Source organism: Olea europaea, chromosome 1 (assembly GCF_002742605.1).
Source record: "Olea europaea var. sylvestris chromosome 1, O_europaea_v1, whole genome shotgun sequence".
NCBI classification, from domain to species: Eukaryota; Viridiplantae; Streptophyta; class Magnoliopsida; order Lamiales; family Oleaceae; genus Olea; species Olea europaea.
The window spans coordinates 34,687,519-34,707,199 of record NC_036237.1 but is presented as its reverse complement, the minus strand read 5'-3'; the positions used below and the strand labels follow the sequence as shown (position 1 = coordinate 34,707,199).

General features: G+C 35.8%; 1 protein-coding gene across 5 annotated transcripts; it reads left to right on the top strand.

Moving 5' to 3' along the window:
• The first annotated feature begins 632 nt into the window (after positions 1 to 632).
• LOC111402569 lies at positions 633 to 8,360 on the top strand. Of its 5 annotated transcripts, XM_023030955.1 has the most exons (11): positions 634 to 881; positions 1,416 to 1,514; positions 1,624 to 1,756; positions 1,887 to 2,100; positions 2,877 to 3,075; positions 3,840 to 4,010; positions 5,120 to 5,220; positions 5,776 to 5,844; positions 5,948 to 5,988; positions 6,067 to 6,169; positions 7,723 to 8,360. In XM_023030955.1, the coding sequence occupies exons 1-10, from the start codon at positions 714 to 716 to the stop codon at positions 6,147 to 6,149; spliced, it is 1,278 nt and encodes a 425-aa protein (XP_022886723.1). In that variant the 5' UTR covers positions 634 to 713; the 3' UTR covers positions 6,150 to 6,169; positions 7,723 to 8,360. The 5 variants fall into 5 exon arrangements, 4 of the variants coding, with proteins under 4 accessions (XP_022886738.1, XP_022886732.1, XP_022886723.1 ...); XR_002704304.1 differs by lacking the exon at positions 7,723 to 8,360 and having other exon boundaries at positions 633 to 881; positions 5,751 to 5,844; positions 6,067 to 6,158; XM_023030951.1 differs by lacking the exon at positions 7,723 to 8,360 and having other exon boundaries at positions 6,067 to 6,358.
• The last annotated feature ends 11,321 nt before the right edge of the window (positions 8,361 to 19,681 follow it).

Genomic DNA, 19,681 nt, shown 5'->3' with positions numbered 1-19,681 from the left:
GGTTAAAAATAGGAAAAAGAAAATTTTGATCAGATTTGATGAGATTTCCAATTTTTATTAATACCATACTTTTGTTTTAAGGTTTTGAGAAAATCTATTTTGAAATGGTAATTTTTTTGAAGAATGCGTGGTTAAAAACAACTTTTTTTTTGACTTCATGTATAATACTATTTTATTTAAAAATGTGTTGTTACAAAGAAAAAGAGAGATGTACTGAAATTAAAATGGATTATTCTTGTTGAACAAGGCCACGTCTCCGTGCCAGAACTCAATTATAACTCTTGTTTAGCCTCCGTTATGATTAGAATTTGAGAAAAAAGTATTTTGGAATAGTAATTTATTGAATAATGTGTAATTAAAAAAATGAAAAGTTTTGGATTTTAGCGTTGTGAATGTGTGATTGATAAGTCCTAGGTTGGTTCTCATTCTTTTCTCATTAAAATAAAAAATATGATCGTTATCCATCACATCATGTCATCAAATTTAAATTTCTATCTCTTGCTTCTTATTCTTCCAAAAATGATAAACAAACGGGGCTAAGAAAATAAAGAAAAATGAATTTTAATTTTAAGTGGGCCTAAACATGATAAAATGGAGTCCAGCCAAGCGAGTTTTCCGTAGTTTTTCCATTTTATACGCGGGAAAATCAGAGGCTTAACTGCGACACTACTTCGCAAATTCAGCAGCTGAATTTGGGTTCCAGAATCAGAAAAATGGGTTGGTCTTATCCTCACATATCACTCGAAGATCTAATCAAACTAGTAAAAGCTTTCGTCGACGTGCTGATTCTGGCTTCTGGGTATCAATCAACAGGCCGCCAAGCGCACTGGGATACCTATAATATCAAGAAAGCGTTTCAATGGGCTACTTTTCTTCAGAATGTAAGTACAAAATTTCTTTTTTTATTTTTTATTTTATTTTTTATGTTCGTTTACGTGGAGTTTTGGCTTTTTGCAATAGCACTTAAAAAATTTGAGTCCTTCCTATCCAATTCTGAATCCCCAGTTCATACTTTCGCATACAGTACCAACAAAATTTGCTTTGTTGTTCTTGTTATTTTTTATACTTTTTTTTTTTTTTTAATTCTCTTCCACTGATTGTTAGCTCGTGAGAAAGGTACTTTATCAAATCTTAATTTTCGGATAGCTGTGTGTTCATTTTTGCCGATACTGTAATTTGTTTTGATGTTAATATATGTAAAGGGATGTGTTATCCCACGTCGGTTTAATACCGAAATAAATACCAATTTATAAAAATCTTGGGCTTCTCTGTTTAAAAAGGTTGACCTTATTAAGATAGACCACAAGTTTTAACAATATATGTTAGAAACGCTCACTTTAATTTAGCAATAACATAGTTGGTTCATGTATCAAGATAGTGCTTGTCACACTTGTTCTATTAATTACCATGGTTAGGTGTTCAAGGACTTGACATGCTCGATAGATTATGAGGATTCCATCGAGGAAGTTGATGCAGCTTTATCTGAATTGACATCCAGTCACTATTTCCCTCAGGTGGAGAATATTCCAGTCTGTCCTCATAATTTTTTGTATCATTAGAATAGCTAATTGTTGTAAATTAACCACAATGATTTTTTGTCTATATATTTGGTATTTTAAGCAGGGTCTTGCATATCTATCTTCCACGACCTTAATTGGAGCAAGCGATCTTATTGTAAAACATCTGATCCACACAGTGCCCTTGAGGGAGTCAATTCTCAGAGCTACACTAGCAGCCACTATTGAAATGGATTTTGGTGAGCTTCACGGGCTAGACAAGAATTGCCTTCTTGTATAACTTGAAAGATTGATGCGGAATGCATCAACAAAGTCAAAGTTAAGTAGGCCAAATTCTTTACTAGATGACTTAACATTTTTCATCTCCAGATGCTACTCCAAGTGGAAAACATGAGAATTGGATGGATGGCGGTTTTAGTGGGTGTGCTATACAAGAATTTGAAAGCAGGCAGCGTGCAGTGTTGTGCGTGTCAGTTGTGCAGACAGCTTTGGGAATTCTTTCAAAGGCCATTGGAGAAAACCTATGCAATGAGCCTGGTAATTTGCCATATGGAGAACGAATGCAACACCAGACGTCTCTATTGTAAGTTTTGTACTTGCTAGATCTATTACAGTGTGCTGAGCTGGTGTTAGTGATTTATTGGTATTCAAAGTGTACGATTGGCTAGCCAATTTACTTACCAGGTGGTCATGTGAGTTCAAGTATTTGTGATATTTATTTATTAAGTGAAGTAAATGAAAGAACTGTTAATTAATAGTTTTTCTGCTCGTAATGTCTATGAAAAATCTGAATATTTAAGGAAATAAATGTTATCTTGATAACTTTTGATTTAGAAAAAATCAATTAGTCAAAGTACAATACAATCTAAAGATTTTCGTGATATTTAGGAAATGAATGATATATCTTTTCATTTTTAAGAGTTAGACAATGAATTTCGTATTAATAGGCTGTTTCACAATGTTAATTAACTAGTTTATCATCTTCAGTTCATTTATAACTTAATTGAGTATGAATGAATTATCAGACCACTGACTAAGAACTCTGTTCATTTGTTATTCCTTCATCTTGTGAAAGCAAAAGGCTCATTTTTATTACATGATAACAACGTGTAGTTCTGGCTTATATCTCCTGGAGACTGTATATACTCGTGACCCTTTTTTTTATGCATCTCCTTGTAGTTTAAAAATGACAACTGCCTCCCATTTCAAATTGTGTAATGTCTTCTTGACTACTTTTTCTTTGGTCTTATTCTTCCTTCACATATGTACTAATGGATTTTAACTAGATGCAGGCAGGTCATTCTGTTGTGGGTTGCATTTCTTGATTCAATTGTAATTGTTTTTTCTATTGCCCTAAAGTACAGAAGAACCACCGGTGGAATCAGTTGTATGGAATCAATGGAGAGCGAGAAACCTATTATACATGCTTGACAAGCGAACTATGAGACTGGTCTCTGGTGCCAGTTTGATTTTTTCAGCTCCTAAAGACAAATGGATTCAAATTCTAGGACGACTCAATGTTTCGGCAGAAACTGATGATGATTTATCTGAAATAATAGTAAGTCCACTTCTCAAAAACACTATTATATGTCAGATTCTCAAAAAAAAAAAAAAAAAAAAAAATGTAAAAAGTAAAAATTATGTGCTTTGATGATTACTCCTTTGCTATTACAAACTATTCAGAGACGCATGTGTGTGTGCATATAGGTATTACATGTATATACATGCATAGAGGGTGAGTTGGAACAGGCTGTTATGACTTCATATGTCAATGTAGATTACCTTGTTCATCCCATTATGAATCTGAATGGAACTGTTAACTACTCCAGCACCGAAGTTAGCAGAAAATCCTGGTCAATTTTAGTAACATGAATGATCTATAATTAGAAGTTAAGAATTGATAATATACTACGTAGCCTTTAAAGTTAGCAATACTCTGCTTTCCTTTAGTAGTTATTCCTCATTTAATTTTCGGCTTAATACAGTCATACTGGAATGCATCTCTGTAAATATCTGGCGAGTTATCTGATTCAGTCAAAAGTCTATCTGTTTCTATATTGACAAAGTTTGAAATGGACCAGAAAGATGCCTGTCTCTTGCAGGTGGATAGCTGATTGTGTAATCAATTATAATGCCAAATAATATTCGTAAATTGTTAACCTAACATATATATACTTCGACCATGTTATGATGACAGTTTTGTTTCTATATATACTCTGTCATATTTACAGCTTATTGAAGTAACAAATGAATTATTCAATCTATTGACTTCCTATGTATTATATGTGGTGACATACTATCTTTGGTCCCTTGTTATGGCAGGAACTCGTCTCAATAGGGTGTATTGCTGATAGATGGAGTTCTCTAATTGGTCAACTAATGTCAAGTTCTTATGAATCTCTAACCATTTCTAAGCTATATCATAATGTGCACAGCATATCACTTGGAAGATCTCAAGACCTTTGTTCTAACGCAGGCTCGTTGAACTCAAAGGTAACAAATAGGGATTACACTCTCGAAGTGAGGATTGGCCTAATACTCATCGTCAGAACGCTTTGTTGCTTTATGACTTTGGAGTCTGGTCCTACATCTATGGATATGTGATACAATAGTCAAACATGTGTACCCTCGTCCCTGCACTATCACAAAACAAACAATAGTTAAGTTATTCAAAAAGAGCGTTATGTAAGAGGTGGAGGGTGGCAGTGTACGGGGCCTAAGGGCATTGGGTTGGGAAGCATGTGCAGTTTTGATGTTTCAATTAAATATAGGAAATATGCGAGTAACTTCGACTTAAATTCCTGTCTCCCATCTCTAGATAATTAATCAATTTTACCTCTCGCACTTCGTAAGATATGAGGTTCCTTGGCTACACAAATAATACTCCTTATCGAAGTTGCATATGGATGTATTATGAGGCTGGATTAGGGCTTCCACTTCAAGTTTACTGTCTTCAAGCCCTATCGTACCCGTTATAGATTGTGTGGATAAGCTCATTTGCGACCTCCCTATCCTACTTGCCTAACAATGTATATGCAACAAAGACTCTTCTTTGAGTCCATACTCAAAGTTTGGGTCACAGCGCATGTGAAGAAGTCTTCCTTTTGGCCTCTTCCTTAAGCAGCTATTTTTGTGTTGTGGCCTTGGCCGCTTGAGCCGAACATTTCCCAACTATGTTTATTAATGAAAGATTTGCTGCTTTAACTATAGAATTTAGTTATATAAAAAGATTAATGTTTATGTTTTTGTGATAATATTTATACTTCAAGCCTTGGGTGTCATGAGTAATTAAAATAGACTACTTATATAACAAATTGTAAAATTAACTTCATTGCAATAGTTTTTATTTAGGGACCTCAGTGTGCTTACACTCAATGACAATTAATTTGCTTCAAATTTTCAATATTTAGAAGTTTTGTAGACACTACTCCTGATGTATGAATATGACAGTTTACGTTGAGAGGATTAATTGATATTACATTGTTGGGCTTCTTCCTTTTCTATTTTCCTTAAGTTATTGTTTTCATTGGGACGTGTTAAATTATTCCATCTACATTGATTTTCCTTGCCATTATTTTCCTAATTGTGTTATTTTAAAGCAGGAAAAAAGTGTTCTGGACTATTTCGAAGTTTTGCTGAGCAATCAACCCAAACAATTGAGGAAACTGCCCCCTATCATTGCAGCAGTTGCAATTCCTTCCTGGTACAACTTTTACATTTTAGAAGTTTTACAATACCTCTCTATTTAATCCAATGACATATTTGGATTGTTGATAATTAAAATCCAAATTTTGTTCCACCGAGAGCAATCAATAAGCAGAAAGGAATAAAGATATACAAGATTTATAGAGATTCGTCTCAATGTGAAACTATGTCATCTTCCATTGTGCAGTAATTCACTATGATTAAAAGAAGTTTGCAAGAGAAAATCGCAAACCGGTCTTCTCTAACCTCTCTTTCTCTTTATTGATGGTGATTAAAAAACTTAATGACAGGCTTCCTTTTTATAAAACAAATTAGGACAAAATCAAAATTTACAAGGACTTAAATTCCTTTGACGAACTCAAGTTTCTAAACCGCTCTTAACATGGAGATGGTGTAGCAGCATATATTGCTTCAGTTTCTAGTGAAAATTTCTTTTAACTTCCATCAACTTGAAAATTGTACCTAGTTGTTTTTTGCAATCAATAATCATTAGTTTCATCTAGCTCACTCTAGTTTAATAACACGAAGGAAGATGGGGATCATCCGATTGCAGGTCACAGCTCTTCAGATCATTTCTAAGTGACCTAGAGAGTCAATTCAGAGGAGATTCTTTGACTACCAGGTTTTTCAATGTCTCGATTCTCTTTAAGGTTTCATACAAAATTTGCTTATCCTCGTAAGAATGTGTTCTTTCTGTAAAATGTTGCAATTCTTTTTCTGTACAGATGCTGTAGTTGCACTACCAACGGGATGGAGCACAAAGAATGTGAGTTCCGTGAAATAACTCTCTTCTCTGCCTCCCTTTATGTGTTTTGAACTGATTATTCATGGATCATGCTTCCAGGTGAGGTGGCTGAGAGAATTTGGTGCCTCTATGTCATCCATGTCAGCCGATCCCATAGAACATGCGGTGCCGATTCCATTTGATCATTGTCTACACCTTTTCTGTAAGAATTGTGTACCTAATATGCACTGCTTTCTTACAAGATTATCGTAGTTCAATATACAAATTCGGTTCACTGATTGTGCGAACTCCAAGTATATTTATGCTATGTTACTTTATTTTCGTGCTTTTTTATTCCAAAGGAGTTCCTTATGACCTTACTTGAACGACATGGTTTCAAACAGTTTCTTCATCTTATCTCTACATGTTTTTTCTTTGTTTGTTTTGAGTGACTTTCAGTCTTTAGAAGCAAACAGGCTGGACCTTTAAGAAAGGCCTTTTTGCCTTTTCATTTCAGAAATTGGAATGAGAAGCTAAAGGAGAAGGAAAAGACGAAAATAGCAGGAAGAAAAAAAAGGAAAGGAAAACTCAAAACTGAAACTGAAACAGAATAAAAAGAAAAAAACATTTGGACCCTTGACATAGAAATTTGGAAAAGGGAACAAGAGATATTAATCTAATTGGGAAAAGGAGGTGGGGAAGGATTGATATTTTCATAAATGTTAATTTATAACTCATTGTTTTGACATGATTGGTTTTTGATCTGGATACTGTTATTTGGTCAAATGACACTACTTGAACAACCTCCCGACTGGATTAGTCAATTGTAGCATGTGGCTCCGTAAGCAGAAACTCATCGAACCCCCATTGCCTTTGGATTGATTGCCCTTAGTCTGCACGTCATCCACATATTCTGCACCAAGAACAAATGAAATAAAATTGTGTACTCCATTTATCATTCTTTTTGCAATTGAGCTACTATAGATTGTGTAGGGAAATGAGACCAATTTCTCGACTTGCCAGCAGGATCCTTATTCAAAGAAATTTTTGAAAGTCAAGATATAAAATATATGGAGAAATATCAACACAAAGATTTACGTAAAATACTACTAAATTATGCCAAAGACATAAAAATAGTCTGTAACTAACACCAAGGGGAGACTCTGTTTAAGGACACAATCTCAGGGGATTTTAGTTTCTATTCATTACAATTAGAGACAAAAATGAGCAACTACTCTATTTGGAATGGACAAACACAATCGTATTTCAATTGGACAATACCAAGTCAAAATCCCAAAATATCTGTACATGTTGCTTTGGTATAAATAAGTAATCAGCTATTCAACTTCTAAATTTTGACTAGGTTCTTATGCAATTGAGTTATGAACAATTAATGAAGAAACTATTGCATAAAATATGATTGTCATACTTATCCACAGTGTTGAGAACACTAAACCTCCTCCATGTCATCATTATACATGGGCCAAAGAGTGAACAAAACGATTTCTATATTTTCAGAAGATGCTTAATGTGAATTGTATCTAAGACAAAATTTTGTGAACTTGTCTTTCATTGTTTGTGTATTGCTGCATTGCACATAAAGGTGCTATTTGGTTGGATGAATAAGTCGCTCACTCTGTTGCTCAAGTGATTGAATGGTGCAATCCACAATGCCGAAATATATTGATGTTGTATAACAAACAATTGAAGAGTTGGAATCCACCTGAAAGTTGGATGCATATCCAAATAATTTCAATATTTCATGTCGTATTGCAGCAAGGACAAAAATTAGACCAATTTTATGCAAATCTCAGGTAACGCTCGCCATATTGGCACGAAGGTGAGTGCTTTTTATGGAAAATCATTATTCATTTCCTTTGCAAGCAAACTCCATTTGTATCATAATGCCATCAGAATTTAGATTTTTTTAGGTGTGTAAATGAGAGGAATATAAACACTCTTGAGAGGATAATATCATCTTGTTTATTATAAACACTGAACCTCTTCCTTCTGCTGCTACTTAGTTAATGTCCTGAAGCTTCAATTACGAAATTTTCATGTATTTTTTATCTTGAAGAAAATTCCTATATTGAAATAGGGAAGGAGAATTATTTGCAGTGGATGAGCAGTTTCATTTGTTAGATTTAAGACGAGTTTTGCACAATTGTTGCCATGGATCATCTGCTGCAAGGCTTTTACTCTGGTGGCATGTTTTGTCATACGATATTCGGCAGAGTCGGAGAGTTCAATAGTTTAATGTTTTTTTGGCTGTTGCTCTGGTGGCAATGTTTTTTTTACAATTTACTGTACATTATATTGCACATGAGAGATTGAACAATATAGTAGTCAATATTTTAGCTTAATTTTCAATATCAAGAGAATTATTTAAACTTGATTTAGATTCAGGAGAGAATAGTAATTTTTTCTTTTAATTTTTGTCCATAATTTTGCAAAAATTTCGATGATTTATGACGTTTCTTTAATTCCAAAATAGTTGTATAACGTGCGATAACTATAGATTCTTTTCATTTTTATATCTAATTGTAGTTTAATGATATAATAATTACTTTCGACGTTTTATCTGTGATTCACAAACATGAAAATAATATTATCGCTCCAAGTGGATCTTCAGCTTCATACATGACTGGCCTTTGGTTCTTCCTAAAGCATGGTACTGTCGTGAATCTTAATAATTGGCCAATGCCATGCTTCGTGCCCCTCAAACTCATAGGGATATTGCTTTCAAGATGCTGTCAATGCTCGATATAAAGTGTCTATATACCCTTTCGGAACCCTCAAGGTTAGTGATGGAAGGGTACGTACTTTATGTTGATTTTGCCTGTCCCTTTCACCATCTCAGTCCATAACAACAAGGATAAAAAGGAAGCATTTGGGGAACAGACATTGACATTGGAGAATCATTTCCCCCCACTTGTTATTTGTGAAGGGGAAGGTCACTCTACAAGTCCCATTCAAAATTATCGAAGGTTTTGGTTGAATCCAAATTAGATCCATCCCGTCTTGAATACTGTCTATGAAGTCGGAAGAGGAATTATTGGTCCCATATAGAGTTTATGCATTTGTTTTTGTACTCATTATTGCTATAATTTTCAAATTAACAATTTTTTGGTGCTTGCTTGAGATTGTTAAATTGTGAACTAAAGTAATTTTACTGATAAAAATTGGGTAATAAGTTGTGGGTTTACAGAATGTATGGAAAAAAGTGAGTATGGCCTAATTTAAATTATGTTTAATCGGGTATAAAATGATAGAGATGGCAAAAAAACCTGACATACTCAATGCTCGCTTCGGGGTAGGGATTACCTGTTTAATCGGGTAATTGGGTCGGGAACGAGGTGGGTATAGGGGTCTTGCCTTGTTCAATTTTATTTTATTTTATTATTTTTTTTTTGTAAGAATTAGTTTGCCAAATATATTTGAATAAATTTAAATTTTAAAAATAAATAAATTAATTAAAAATTTTAAAAACTATATTATTATCTTGCTTGAATGAATGGAGGTAGTAAAATGAATTATCAAAAATTAAAAAGAAAATAAAATAAAAATTAAATTGGTACGTAGATTGGGCAAAACGCCTCGCCTCGTCTCGCCTTGCCTTAAATGGGTAACAAGGCGGAAAAATGCCTAGGGGGACGGGGACCTCGAATCCGTCCCATTGCTATCCCTAAAAATGGTACATCCCTTGCCCGGTAGAAATTCATTCCCTTCATTTTCTACTTCAAATACATGTGATGTTTCTCAAACAATTCAGTTTCTATAGAGTCTAAGATACAACGTAAATAAAATAATTGTGTAATAGCGTGGTATTGTACTTCTTATGAGACAATTAGTATGACTTTTCAATGTGGATGATTGAGAACAAATATTTATCAAAATCTTACACGACTTTGATTTTCCCAAGTCTTTGTCCCACTTTAACTAAATTTTAAGCACTTCCAAAGTGATCACAATATTCTTGTATTATATATATGTTATCCTTCAAGATTCCTCAACCAAGTTCAAGAATTTTTCAAATCCGAAATTTCAAATATAAAAGGAGATCAAGCTTCAAGTATTTAGCAAGTTTTGAGAGCGGGAGATTAAAACTTCTTCAAGAAACTTTAAAAACCTTGTATTTTAAGTTTTTAAACTTTTAATCTTGAAATTTCAAATTTTGTATTTCGATCTTATATCTCAAATTTTTAATAAATTCTACTTCTTTATTTCAAGTATTTCTCATCTATCTCCTCTATCTTCTTGTAAACCACTAGGACATCTTTTGGTATCAGAGCCATAAACGAGTAAAGTAGGGTTATAGTGATTTTATCATTATTGAAATAGTGTCAAGGAAGAAATTGATTTTAGTTTAGATGTTTGCTAAATAGCGTTGGTTAGCCCATGTAGCCGGAGTAGGAGTGTTTGGGTGGTCCCATTGTATGCTTGGTAAGAGTCATTCTATTCTGTAGCATTGTGTCTACAGTGGTAAGTGTTCACAAAATATTTCTTTCGATTTAAATCACCGCAAGTGTACAATTCGTTAACAATTAATAAAGTGGATTTTTAGAGTCCGAATATCGTCCTACAGAGATTAAGTAGTTCAATTTTATCTAGTGTAGTCTTAACCGAAACGAAATTACTCACTGTGAATATTTACCTAAATAAACCCTAATTTTAGAAAGAAAACCCTAATTATGCAAAATTAAAGATTGGAATGAACTCAGTATGCAAAACGATATTTTAATGAATTAAAATACAAATTATATGTTAGAGCGCGAATTGGTTGTATTCAATGGAAATTAAAAACACTAGGATAACGATTTCCCATGCAATTATCACTTTAAACCCTAATTTCACAATGTGACAACACACTTAAATTATTGACGAATCAGTGCCCCTAATCTATCCAATACTCTCTCTCAAGATGTATCGAACCTATTTTTACATTCCACCGACCTATATTTCTATGACAAGTGTATATATAAAAATGCATACGGTCTTGTGAACACTTAAAAATTTATGTAGGGCATAGCGGTATATTTTTATCCCCTATCGGACCCTACGATGATTTGTATTATATCGAACCTATTCTGATTCTCTCAAATGCAAGAATACGCCACCTAAACTCACACAATTACGGGCCCTTAATTGCAGGAACAAAAATTATATATAAATCATTCAAAACAATCAAAACGTGTTTTTAATGTCAAATTGTAAAACTAGAAAATTAAAGATCAAATCACATGGTACATCGATCTCCCAGTACATGAAAATCTAGCCTAGCATCGATAAATTATAAGAATACATCAGATTTTGAAGAAAGAACATCACCGGATTATGAATACTTGATAAATCTTGAAAATTCTCGTGCAATTCTTCATTACTTGCGCTCAAAATCCTCTCCAAGATGTAATTTCTTGCCTCCCAATCCGTTCTCCCTTGTTTCTGACGGATTTGGATATTTATATCGCATATAGATTAGGTTTCCATAAGAATTTTTTCGCAAATTGGAATCTGTAGAATCGGCAACAAAATATACCTATGTGACCGTATAGGTTTATGAAATTTGGCGCATTAATTCCTTGCCTTGGTGTTCGCGACCGCATAGGGGTTTCTACTATGCGACCGCGTAATAGAGCAAACTTTCAAATTATGTTATGTTGGTCATCAAACTTTACTTCTCCACTTCTTGACCTCCTTTCGTGTTTCTAATTGTTCCAATGTTCCATTATGATCTCCAATTGGTACTTTGCTCGATCAATTGCTTGATGTGTCCATCGGATTAACTTTCAAATAATTGCACTTTGATCCCTGAACTTTCCTTTTGCTCCAATTTAGCCCTTTTTCACCTCTTTTCTTCTGAATTTCACCATGTTCATCAGTATGTCCTATGATACACAAATTAACCAAAGTTAAATCACAATTCCAATGTTTTGCTCTTAATTACATCATGTTTATGAACTAAATAAGTATATAAAAACACACTTATCAAACCCCCCAAACTTGAACTATTGTTTGTTCTCAAATAAGATAATGACTTAACTCTACACAAACATAGCTTAATAACTTGTCGTATCTCAGGATTGGATTAAGTGTTAGGCTTCAATAAATTTTGATCAGTGCAAAAATGAAGCCAACCTTTACCTGTTAAATGCATACCCGACGTGTGTGTGTGAAATCATGCCAACATATCAAGTTTATGATGGGGTGAGTCCCGTGTCAGAGTGGTCAAATATGTCCTTGCTTCGCTTGAGAGATACACAACCCCCCAAACTTAATCTTTTCACTCAATTATCCCGGGGTTGTGTCTTAAAGCTAGGACGTTAGGTAACTATAGTCCTTACCCTCTCTTAGTTCGGATTGATTTTGCTATCATAAGTTCACATGTCAACAAGTAAGGGCTCTCCAAAATTTGATTGCTTTAACCCTTAAAATTTAACTAAGTTACTTGCCTCGCATTAAAGGTGTAGTTTTATATATATATATATATATATATATATATATGCTACCTTCTCATTTGCTTTCTATATAACTCCTGTAACGAGCTTTTGGCCGATGGCTCCCAGACCAATTGGTCTTAGGGCACCAGGTTTTAAACCCTTACAGGCTTATTCACTCGAGTTATAAAGACTTGATCAGATGACTTTTTATTAACTTTTTCCTTTCTTACTTTCTATATGACCCTTGTAGCGAGCTTTTGGCCGGTGACTCCCAGACCAGTTGGCCTTAGGGTACCAAGTTTGAAGAGACCCTTACAGGCTTACTTGCTCGAGTCATAAATGCTTGGAAAGAAGTATCATGTTCACACAAATTAAATTTTTTTTTATGCCTTTTATTATTTTTTTTAGAATTTAGTCTCCAAAACCAACCCCCAATTTAAAACTTTCACCTAATCTTTACCCTACTAGTCTAGGCAATCCACACACTATAATTCATTCACGAAGCCCCCTCTTATCTCAATGCTCCCTTATGCTTGCTCAACCATTTCCAAACTACCTTACAATAATTTATGGTGTAATTCAATAGAAGGTTATCGCTTACTTCCTACTTTATGTTCAAATCCTAGTCACTCACCTAACATATCAAGCATGAGTGTTATGCATAGAGAATATCAAGTATTGCATCACAAGTATTGGTTAATCTATTCAGCACCATATCCATAGTTTTGTAAGTTACACCAGTCTAATATTTACATCATAGCCGGTAAGGCTATCAAGCCCACACAAGCACTCATGAAAGGAAATAAAGTAAACTGGATAATTTTTTTATTCAACGCCATATCCATAGTGTTTTTTTTTTTTTTTTTTTTTTTTAACAAAGAAAATCTTTTTTTTTTTGTAACACTCGTCAAGCACACAACATGTAGCAACAGGTAAAAAATGAAACATATATACTGAAGAGACACAAATATTGATGAATTTATGCAAAGTGATGTAGAGATGTCCAAAATTATGTCACCCCCAAACGTAGTTAATACATTGTCCTCAATGAATAATTAACAAAGGTTGAAAGACATAATTGAAGAACAGTTTCATAAAAATCAAAAGTAGTAGACAATACTCCCCTGATCAATATGGAGGCGGTGGTGGGAAGATGTTTCCTGATGTACCATCATCTGGAGGTGGAGGTAAGCGCGCTAAAATCTCTCCCATCATTGCTGACTGATGCGCCATCTCCTCTTGGATACCGCCAACACGTGTCTTCATTCGGCCCAGACGTTCCCAAGTCTCATTCACTCGCAACTAGATGCCATCCACCCGGCCCACATACATACTCAATTAACCGTTCATAGTTTCCATCTTCCTCCTGGCTGCCTCAGAATCCAAGTGAGTGACTCGTGCTAAATCAGTGGCGATGTGGATGTCACTTCAGGCTGTCTGTATGTCAATCGTCAAAGCCCCCATAGCCTGCTGGAGACCCTGTATGTCACCGCTGGTTTCCGTGGTGGTGGCGAATATCTGACACCACAACTGTGTATCCACCTCAATCTGTGGTGGTGGAGCTTGTGGCATCTCTTGATCTGCAGGCACCTAACCCTGCTCTTCATGTTGCTTGTGGCACTCTTTTTTTGCTTTTCTCTATGCTTTATCCTGGCTCTATCTTGAGCTTCCAGTGTTTTGTGCTTTATAGGGGGGCTGGGTTTTGTAGGTGCCTCTCCTGGTGCGATATTGATGCCAGCAACCATGCATATGTCGGAGATGAGGCCGGAAAAAATCATTGAACTGTGCCTATCTCCTAAAGTACCCACATGATGGATCTGATTATAGCAGAGAGTGGCGAGATCGATCTTATTCCCTCACACCAAGTGATAGATGAACCCGGCTGTGGGATCTGTGAATGTGGTCCTATGCGAGGTCAGTTCAATGTTATGGCATATAAATAGCCACAAGATGGCTATAGATGGTGTCAGCTCAATCTGGTGCCATATAGTGGTGGGGAGTGGCCATGCATTTTGTCACCCCAATAGGATCTCTGGCACTTCATTTCAATTGAAATCGCCCGAGATGGGGTTATGTTGTCCCACGTGAGCTAATAGTAGTCATGAATAACCTCTGGTGAGAACATAATCCACTGTCCCCTAACCCATGTCTGATGCAAGTGGTCGGACGCTGGTGTGTCAATCTTTGCATTGAAATTTGCGTAGAATTCTCCCACAAATGATTCATAGATCCAATGTGGTTGATCTACTACCTTTGCCCACCCATAGTTATCCACTAAAGTGATCAACTCAAAACCTGGAAAATCCTCTAATTTTATCGCCCGCTCTGGTATTACTATCCACCGACTCACAATGTTTTCATAGCAGGATGCTGTCCCGAAATTCAGAAATCTTTGTATCCCTCCTTCAAGAACTCGAGTACGGGCTGTTCCGAAAGATGAACCAACTTTTTATTTTCCTTTCGAGGTTCGTTTTGGAGGCATTTTGCAAAGTTGTGAAGTACCATTCATTAGGTTTCATGTTGACATCCAAGGCATGGAATAAGGAAAATGAGGCATATATTGTCCAAATCCCCCAAACTTGCTTCAAAATGCATGTGTATGAATTTGGCATTGAAAATGCATGAAATATGTCCCAATATAGGGATATGTACCAACAAGACTTGGCCCAAAAACAAGGAAATTGAATAATAGAACCTATGACTATCTAAGGACTTTCACGCATAGGCATTATCGAGAAAATTCGAAATTTTCCAAGGCAATCTCCAGACATATAAAAGTATTCAATGAGGTCTAGCACATACTCAAATTTCAAATCAATTGGATTTCGTTTGGTATGTCGAATGATGGTGTAGAGTAGGGGACGTGAGGTGTCGTGACTTAACCATTCAGGTGCCTATGTGTTGTGGTATTGGGTTTTCTATTTTTTTTCATAGCCCTTCATGTGAATTCTCATTACCCAATTGCTATTCATATCATTTGTAATGCATGACAAAAGCAAAGTTACCAAAATTGCATAAAGCTCATCTCTTCGGCATTTAATCGAATACATTGTGTACACTATGAAATTTTTCCTATTTTGGCTATTGATGCTTTGTCAATTGGCTCCCACATTCACATATTAATCACAAACATAACATGCAATCCTTGCCAATTACTAAAAATTAAGACAAGCCAAATCCCCAAATTTGAAATTGTAAAGTAGTGTGTAAGGTGTTACCTTGGAACCATTGGTAGAATTGTAGGTTTGAAGTCTTTACTCACTTCAATGCGTGATGGAGCAAAAATTGGTGTGTGGTTTTTGTGTTGATCTCGTGGGTTGAGGGTTTGGGAAAGATGTGGGTGCACGTGAGTGTGTGGGTGCGAGAGATGAACGAAGGGGGATGAGAGGGGAGTGAATGAAAGTGAACCGATCATGGTTTAAATCCATGATCGATTCACCACTATGCGGTCTCATAGTGATTGATTTGACCCCCAATTCTTTTCGGTTGGTGTCTATGCGACCGCATTCGCATAGACACTTTTTTTAAATTTTATAAAATACAATGAAATAAGATAAAACAAAATAAAAAATTGGACTTTCCCCCAAGACCATGATCTCGACCAACTTTGGTTTTCAATCAACATCATGACCCGACCTTTTAACACCCCAAACTTTTTAAAGTCAGACTTTTAAGCATCTTGTTGTGTGTGTGGGTTCTAAGTAGTGCTAAAAACCACATTGAACTCTCAATAACACATTGCCCTTTGAATTTTTGAAAGCGACATTTTGTCTTGAAATGTGTGAATTACACTCCCAATCACCCAAAAACAACTTCATTCTGTTTTAACTCGTGCTTAATGCCTAGGTGAACGGTGCTTACACTCTATTGACATGCAAGGATGTTCGATGACTTAACAAAAAATGCAAATGTGAAATTAAAACTTCCTAAGCGAATGCAAACAAAGACAAAACAAATCAAAGGATACAATGGATGGCCTCCCACCCAGTACTAGTTTATAGTCGATAGCTCGACTTTTTCACTTTTGCTTCAATTGGGCATTCCGAGTTGAACGGTGGATTTTTGCTTGGAGAAATCCCCGCCCCAGTAGTTTTTCAGCCTTTGCCCATTAACTGTGAATGTACCCTTAGTTTCATGACTGACTTCAATGACCCCATATGGTAGGACCTTCGTGACAGTGTAGGGACCCGACCATCTTGACCTTAATTTCCTTGGGAAAAGCTTGAGCCTCGAGTTATATAATAGAACCTTCTGCCCCACTTTAAACTCTCACCTTTGAATATGCATGTCGTGCCACTTTTTGGTTTGTTCTTTGCAGAGCTTTGAGTTTTTATACGCTTCCATCCGGAATTCATCTAACCCATTCAGTTGCAACAATCTCTTTTCACTGGCGGCCTTCAAATCCATGTTTAACTGTTTCATAGTCCAATATACCTGGTGTTCTATCTCTAGTGGTAGGTGGCACGCTTTCCCAAAAATTAGGCGGTATGGAGACATTCCTATAGGTGTTGATGCGAATCCCGTAGCAATGGAAACTACAAAATCCACAACGAGATTGATGCGGAATCCAAGAACGCCAATACTAACCCGATTTTAGATCGTGAACCCCAATAATTGAACCAAGAAACCCTAGATTAGCTAAAAACCTAAAACCCCTTGATTACAATTAAAAGAACCCACAATCAGATTGTTTAGAACGCCACAAGAAATTGAATCAGAATCTTGATAAATTCCAAGATTGTTCAAGAAGAACAAGAAATTGAAAGAACAAATTCTCTCTCTATAATATTATTCAAGCAAAAGTCCTTACAATGAAAAATATTCTCCTGTTTATACTAATGAGTAAAAAACGTCCAAAACCCATCAAATTATGGTAATAATTTGATTTCATAAGAATTCTATCGAAACTAGGAAATTCGGAAAAAAAACGAATTTTTTTTTCATGTTTTTGCTCTATGCGGCCGCATAGAACAAGAGTCTGCCCCTAATATTATCCCTGAGGCCATCTATGCGACCGCATAGGTTGTTTAACCATGCGGTCGCATGGAACAATCTTCGGCTTCATTTTCTTCCGTCTTTACTACGTTGATCCAAGTCCTTTCGGCCCTCGACTCCAACATGAAACTTGCTCCATTTTGCGTCCCGAACATTGTGTCTTCATTGACTTGCTTGACGAGCAATCTCATCGCTTCTTTCACTTGCTTCATCCTCGATCACGTCATCGGTCCACCTTCGACGATCAACGAATCCTTCCCGTGACTTGACGCTTGAGTTGTCTTGGTTGTTGACGCGCCTTGATTCATATCATCCCCTCCCTCTTCGAAAGGATTCGTCCTCAAATCTAAACCTGTATCGAAAAGAGAAAGATCAGCCACATTAAAAGTAGCTGAAACATTATACTCACCAGGTAAATCCACTTTGTATGCATTGTCATTGATCCTCTCGATGATTTGAAACGGTCCATCGCCTCGTGGTTGCAATTTTAACTACCTCTGTTTTGGAAAACGATCTTTTCTGAAATGCACCCAAACCCAATCTCCAGGCTCAAATGTAACGTGTCTTCTTCCTTTATTTGCTTTTGATGCAATTAGCTTTCCTTTCTCTTCGATCCGCATCCTGACCTTTTCATGGAGTGTTTTCACCATCTCGAATCCATAGATGTTAGTGGATTAAAATCATAAACAATTTCAAAAGGAGAAAACAAAGTAGTAGAATGTGTAGCTCGATTATATGCAAACTCTATAAACGGTAAACATTCTTCCCATGATTTCAGATTTTTATTGATCACTGTCCTAAGTAGTTGAGTCATAGTTCGATTAACTACCTCAGTTTGTCCATCTGTTTGTGGGTGATAAGTTGTAGAAAATAATAATTTAGTTCCTAACTTACTCCACAGAACACGCCAAAAATGACTAAAAAACATCACGTCCTTATCAGACACTATACTTTTAGGTACACCATGTAAACGTACTATTTCCCTCAAGAATAAGTCTGCAATATTAGTAGCATCGTCAGTTTTATGACATGGTATGAAGTGCGCCATCTTACTAAACCTATCGACCACTACAAATATTGAATCCCGACCCCTTTTTGTCCTAGGCAAACCTAACACGAAGTCCATAGATATGTCTACCCAAAGTTCACTAGGTACAGGCAAAAGAGTATACAAACCATGGGGTTGAACCTTAGACTTAGCCTTTTTATAAGTTATACACTTTCCACATATTTGTTCTACGTCATGTCGCATTTTAGGCCAATAAAAGTGTTTCCCTAACATGTCTAAAGTCTTTTGAACCCTGAAGTGTCCCATTAAACCACCCCCATGTGCTTCCCTTACCAATAATTCACGCAAAGAACAATTAGGAATGCACAATTTATCTTCCCTAAACAAATATCCTTCATGCCAATAGAATTTATCAAATGCACCTTTGTCACATTACTAGAAAGATCACAATCAGATTCATACATGCCTTAATATGTTCGAAACCAAGTAATTTAGTACTTAATGAATTTAAAAGCACGTACCTTCGAGATAACGCATCAGACTATATTTTCGTTACCTTGTTTGTACTTGATAACGTAAGGAAATCTCTCGATAAACTCCATCCATCTCGCATGTCTTTTGTTCAACTTATCTTGACCTCGCAAATGCTTTAAAGATTCATGATCGATGTGTATCACAAATTCCTTTGGCCATAAGTAGTGCTGCCAAGTCTCCAATGCTCGAACAAGTGAATATAGCTCCTTGTCATATGTCGGCAGCTCCTTGTCATATGTCGGATAATTCAATGCTGCCCCCACTCAACTTTTCGCTAAAGTAAGCAATAGGTCTCCTTTCCTGCATTAACACTGCTCCTATACCTATTCCTGATGCATCACACTCAACCTCGAATGTTTTATCAAAATTTGGTAATGCCAAAACAGGTGCTTTACATAGCTTATCCTTAATTATGTTAAATGTAATTTCTTGAGATTCTCCCCAATGGAAATCTACACTCTTCTTTACTATTTCAGTCAACGGTATGGTGATGGTGCTAAAATCTCTTACAAATCGCCTATAAAAACTAGCCAATTTATGAAAACTCCTAACTTCAGTTATAGTCTTAGGTGTTGGCCATTCTTTTATAGCTTTTATTTTTTCTTCATCGACTTCCACCCTGTTAGTACTAACCACAAATCTTAGGAAAACAACTTTATCCATGCAAAATGTGCACTTTTTGAAATTAGCATATAGTTGTTCCTTTCGCAACACAACAAGCACACAATTTAAATGTTCTAAATGCTCATCTAGATTTTTG

What these genes read in the sequence shown, in the direction of transcription:
- LOC111402569 (XM_023030955.1), top strand. Translation starts at nt 714, where the DNA reads ATGGGTTGGTCTTATCCTCACATATCACTCGAAGATCTAATCAAACTA. An exon ending in CCAGTCACTATTTCCCTCAG is followed by an intron (nt 1,515 to 1,623) that starts GTGGAGAATATT and finishes TATTTTAAGCAG; the next exon opens with GGTCTTGCATATCTATCTTC. An exon ending in CGGGATGGAGCACAAAGAAT is followed by an intron (nt 5,989 to 6,066) that starts GTGAGTTCCGTG and finishes TCATGCTTCCAG; the next exon opens with GTGAGGTGGCTGAGAGAATT.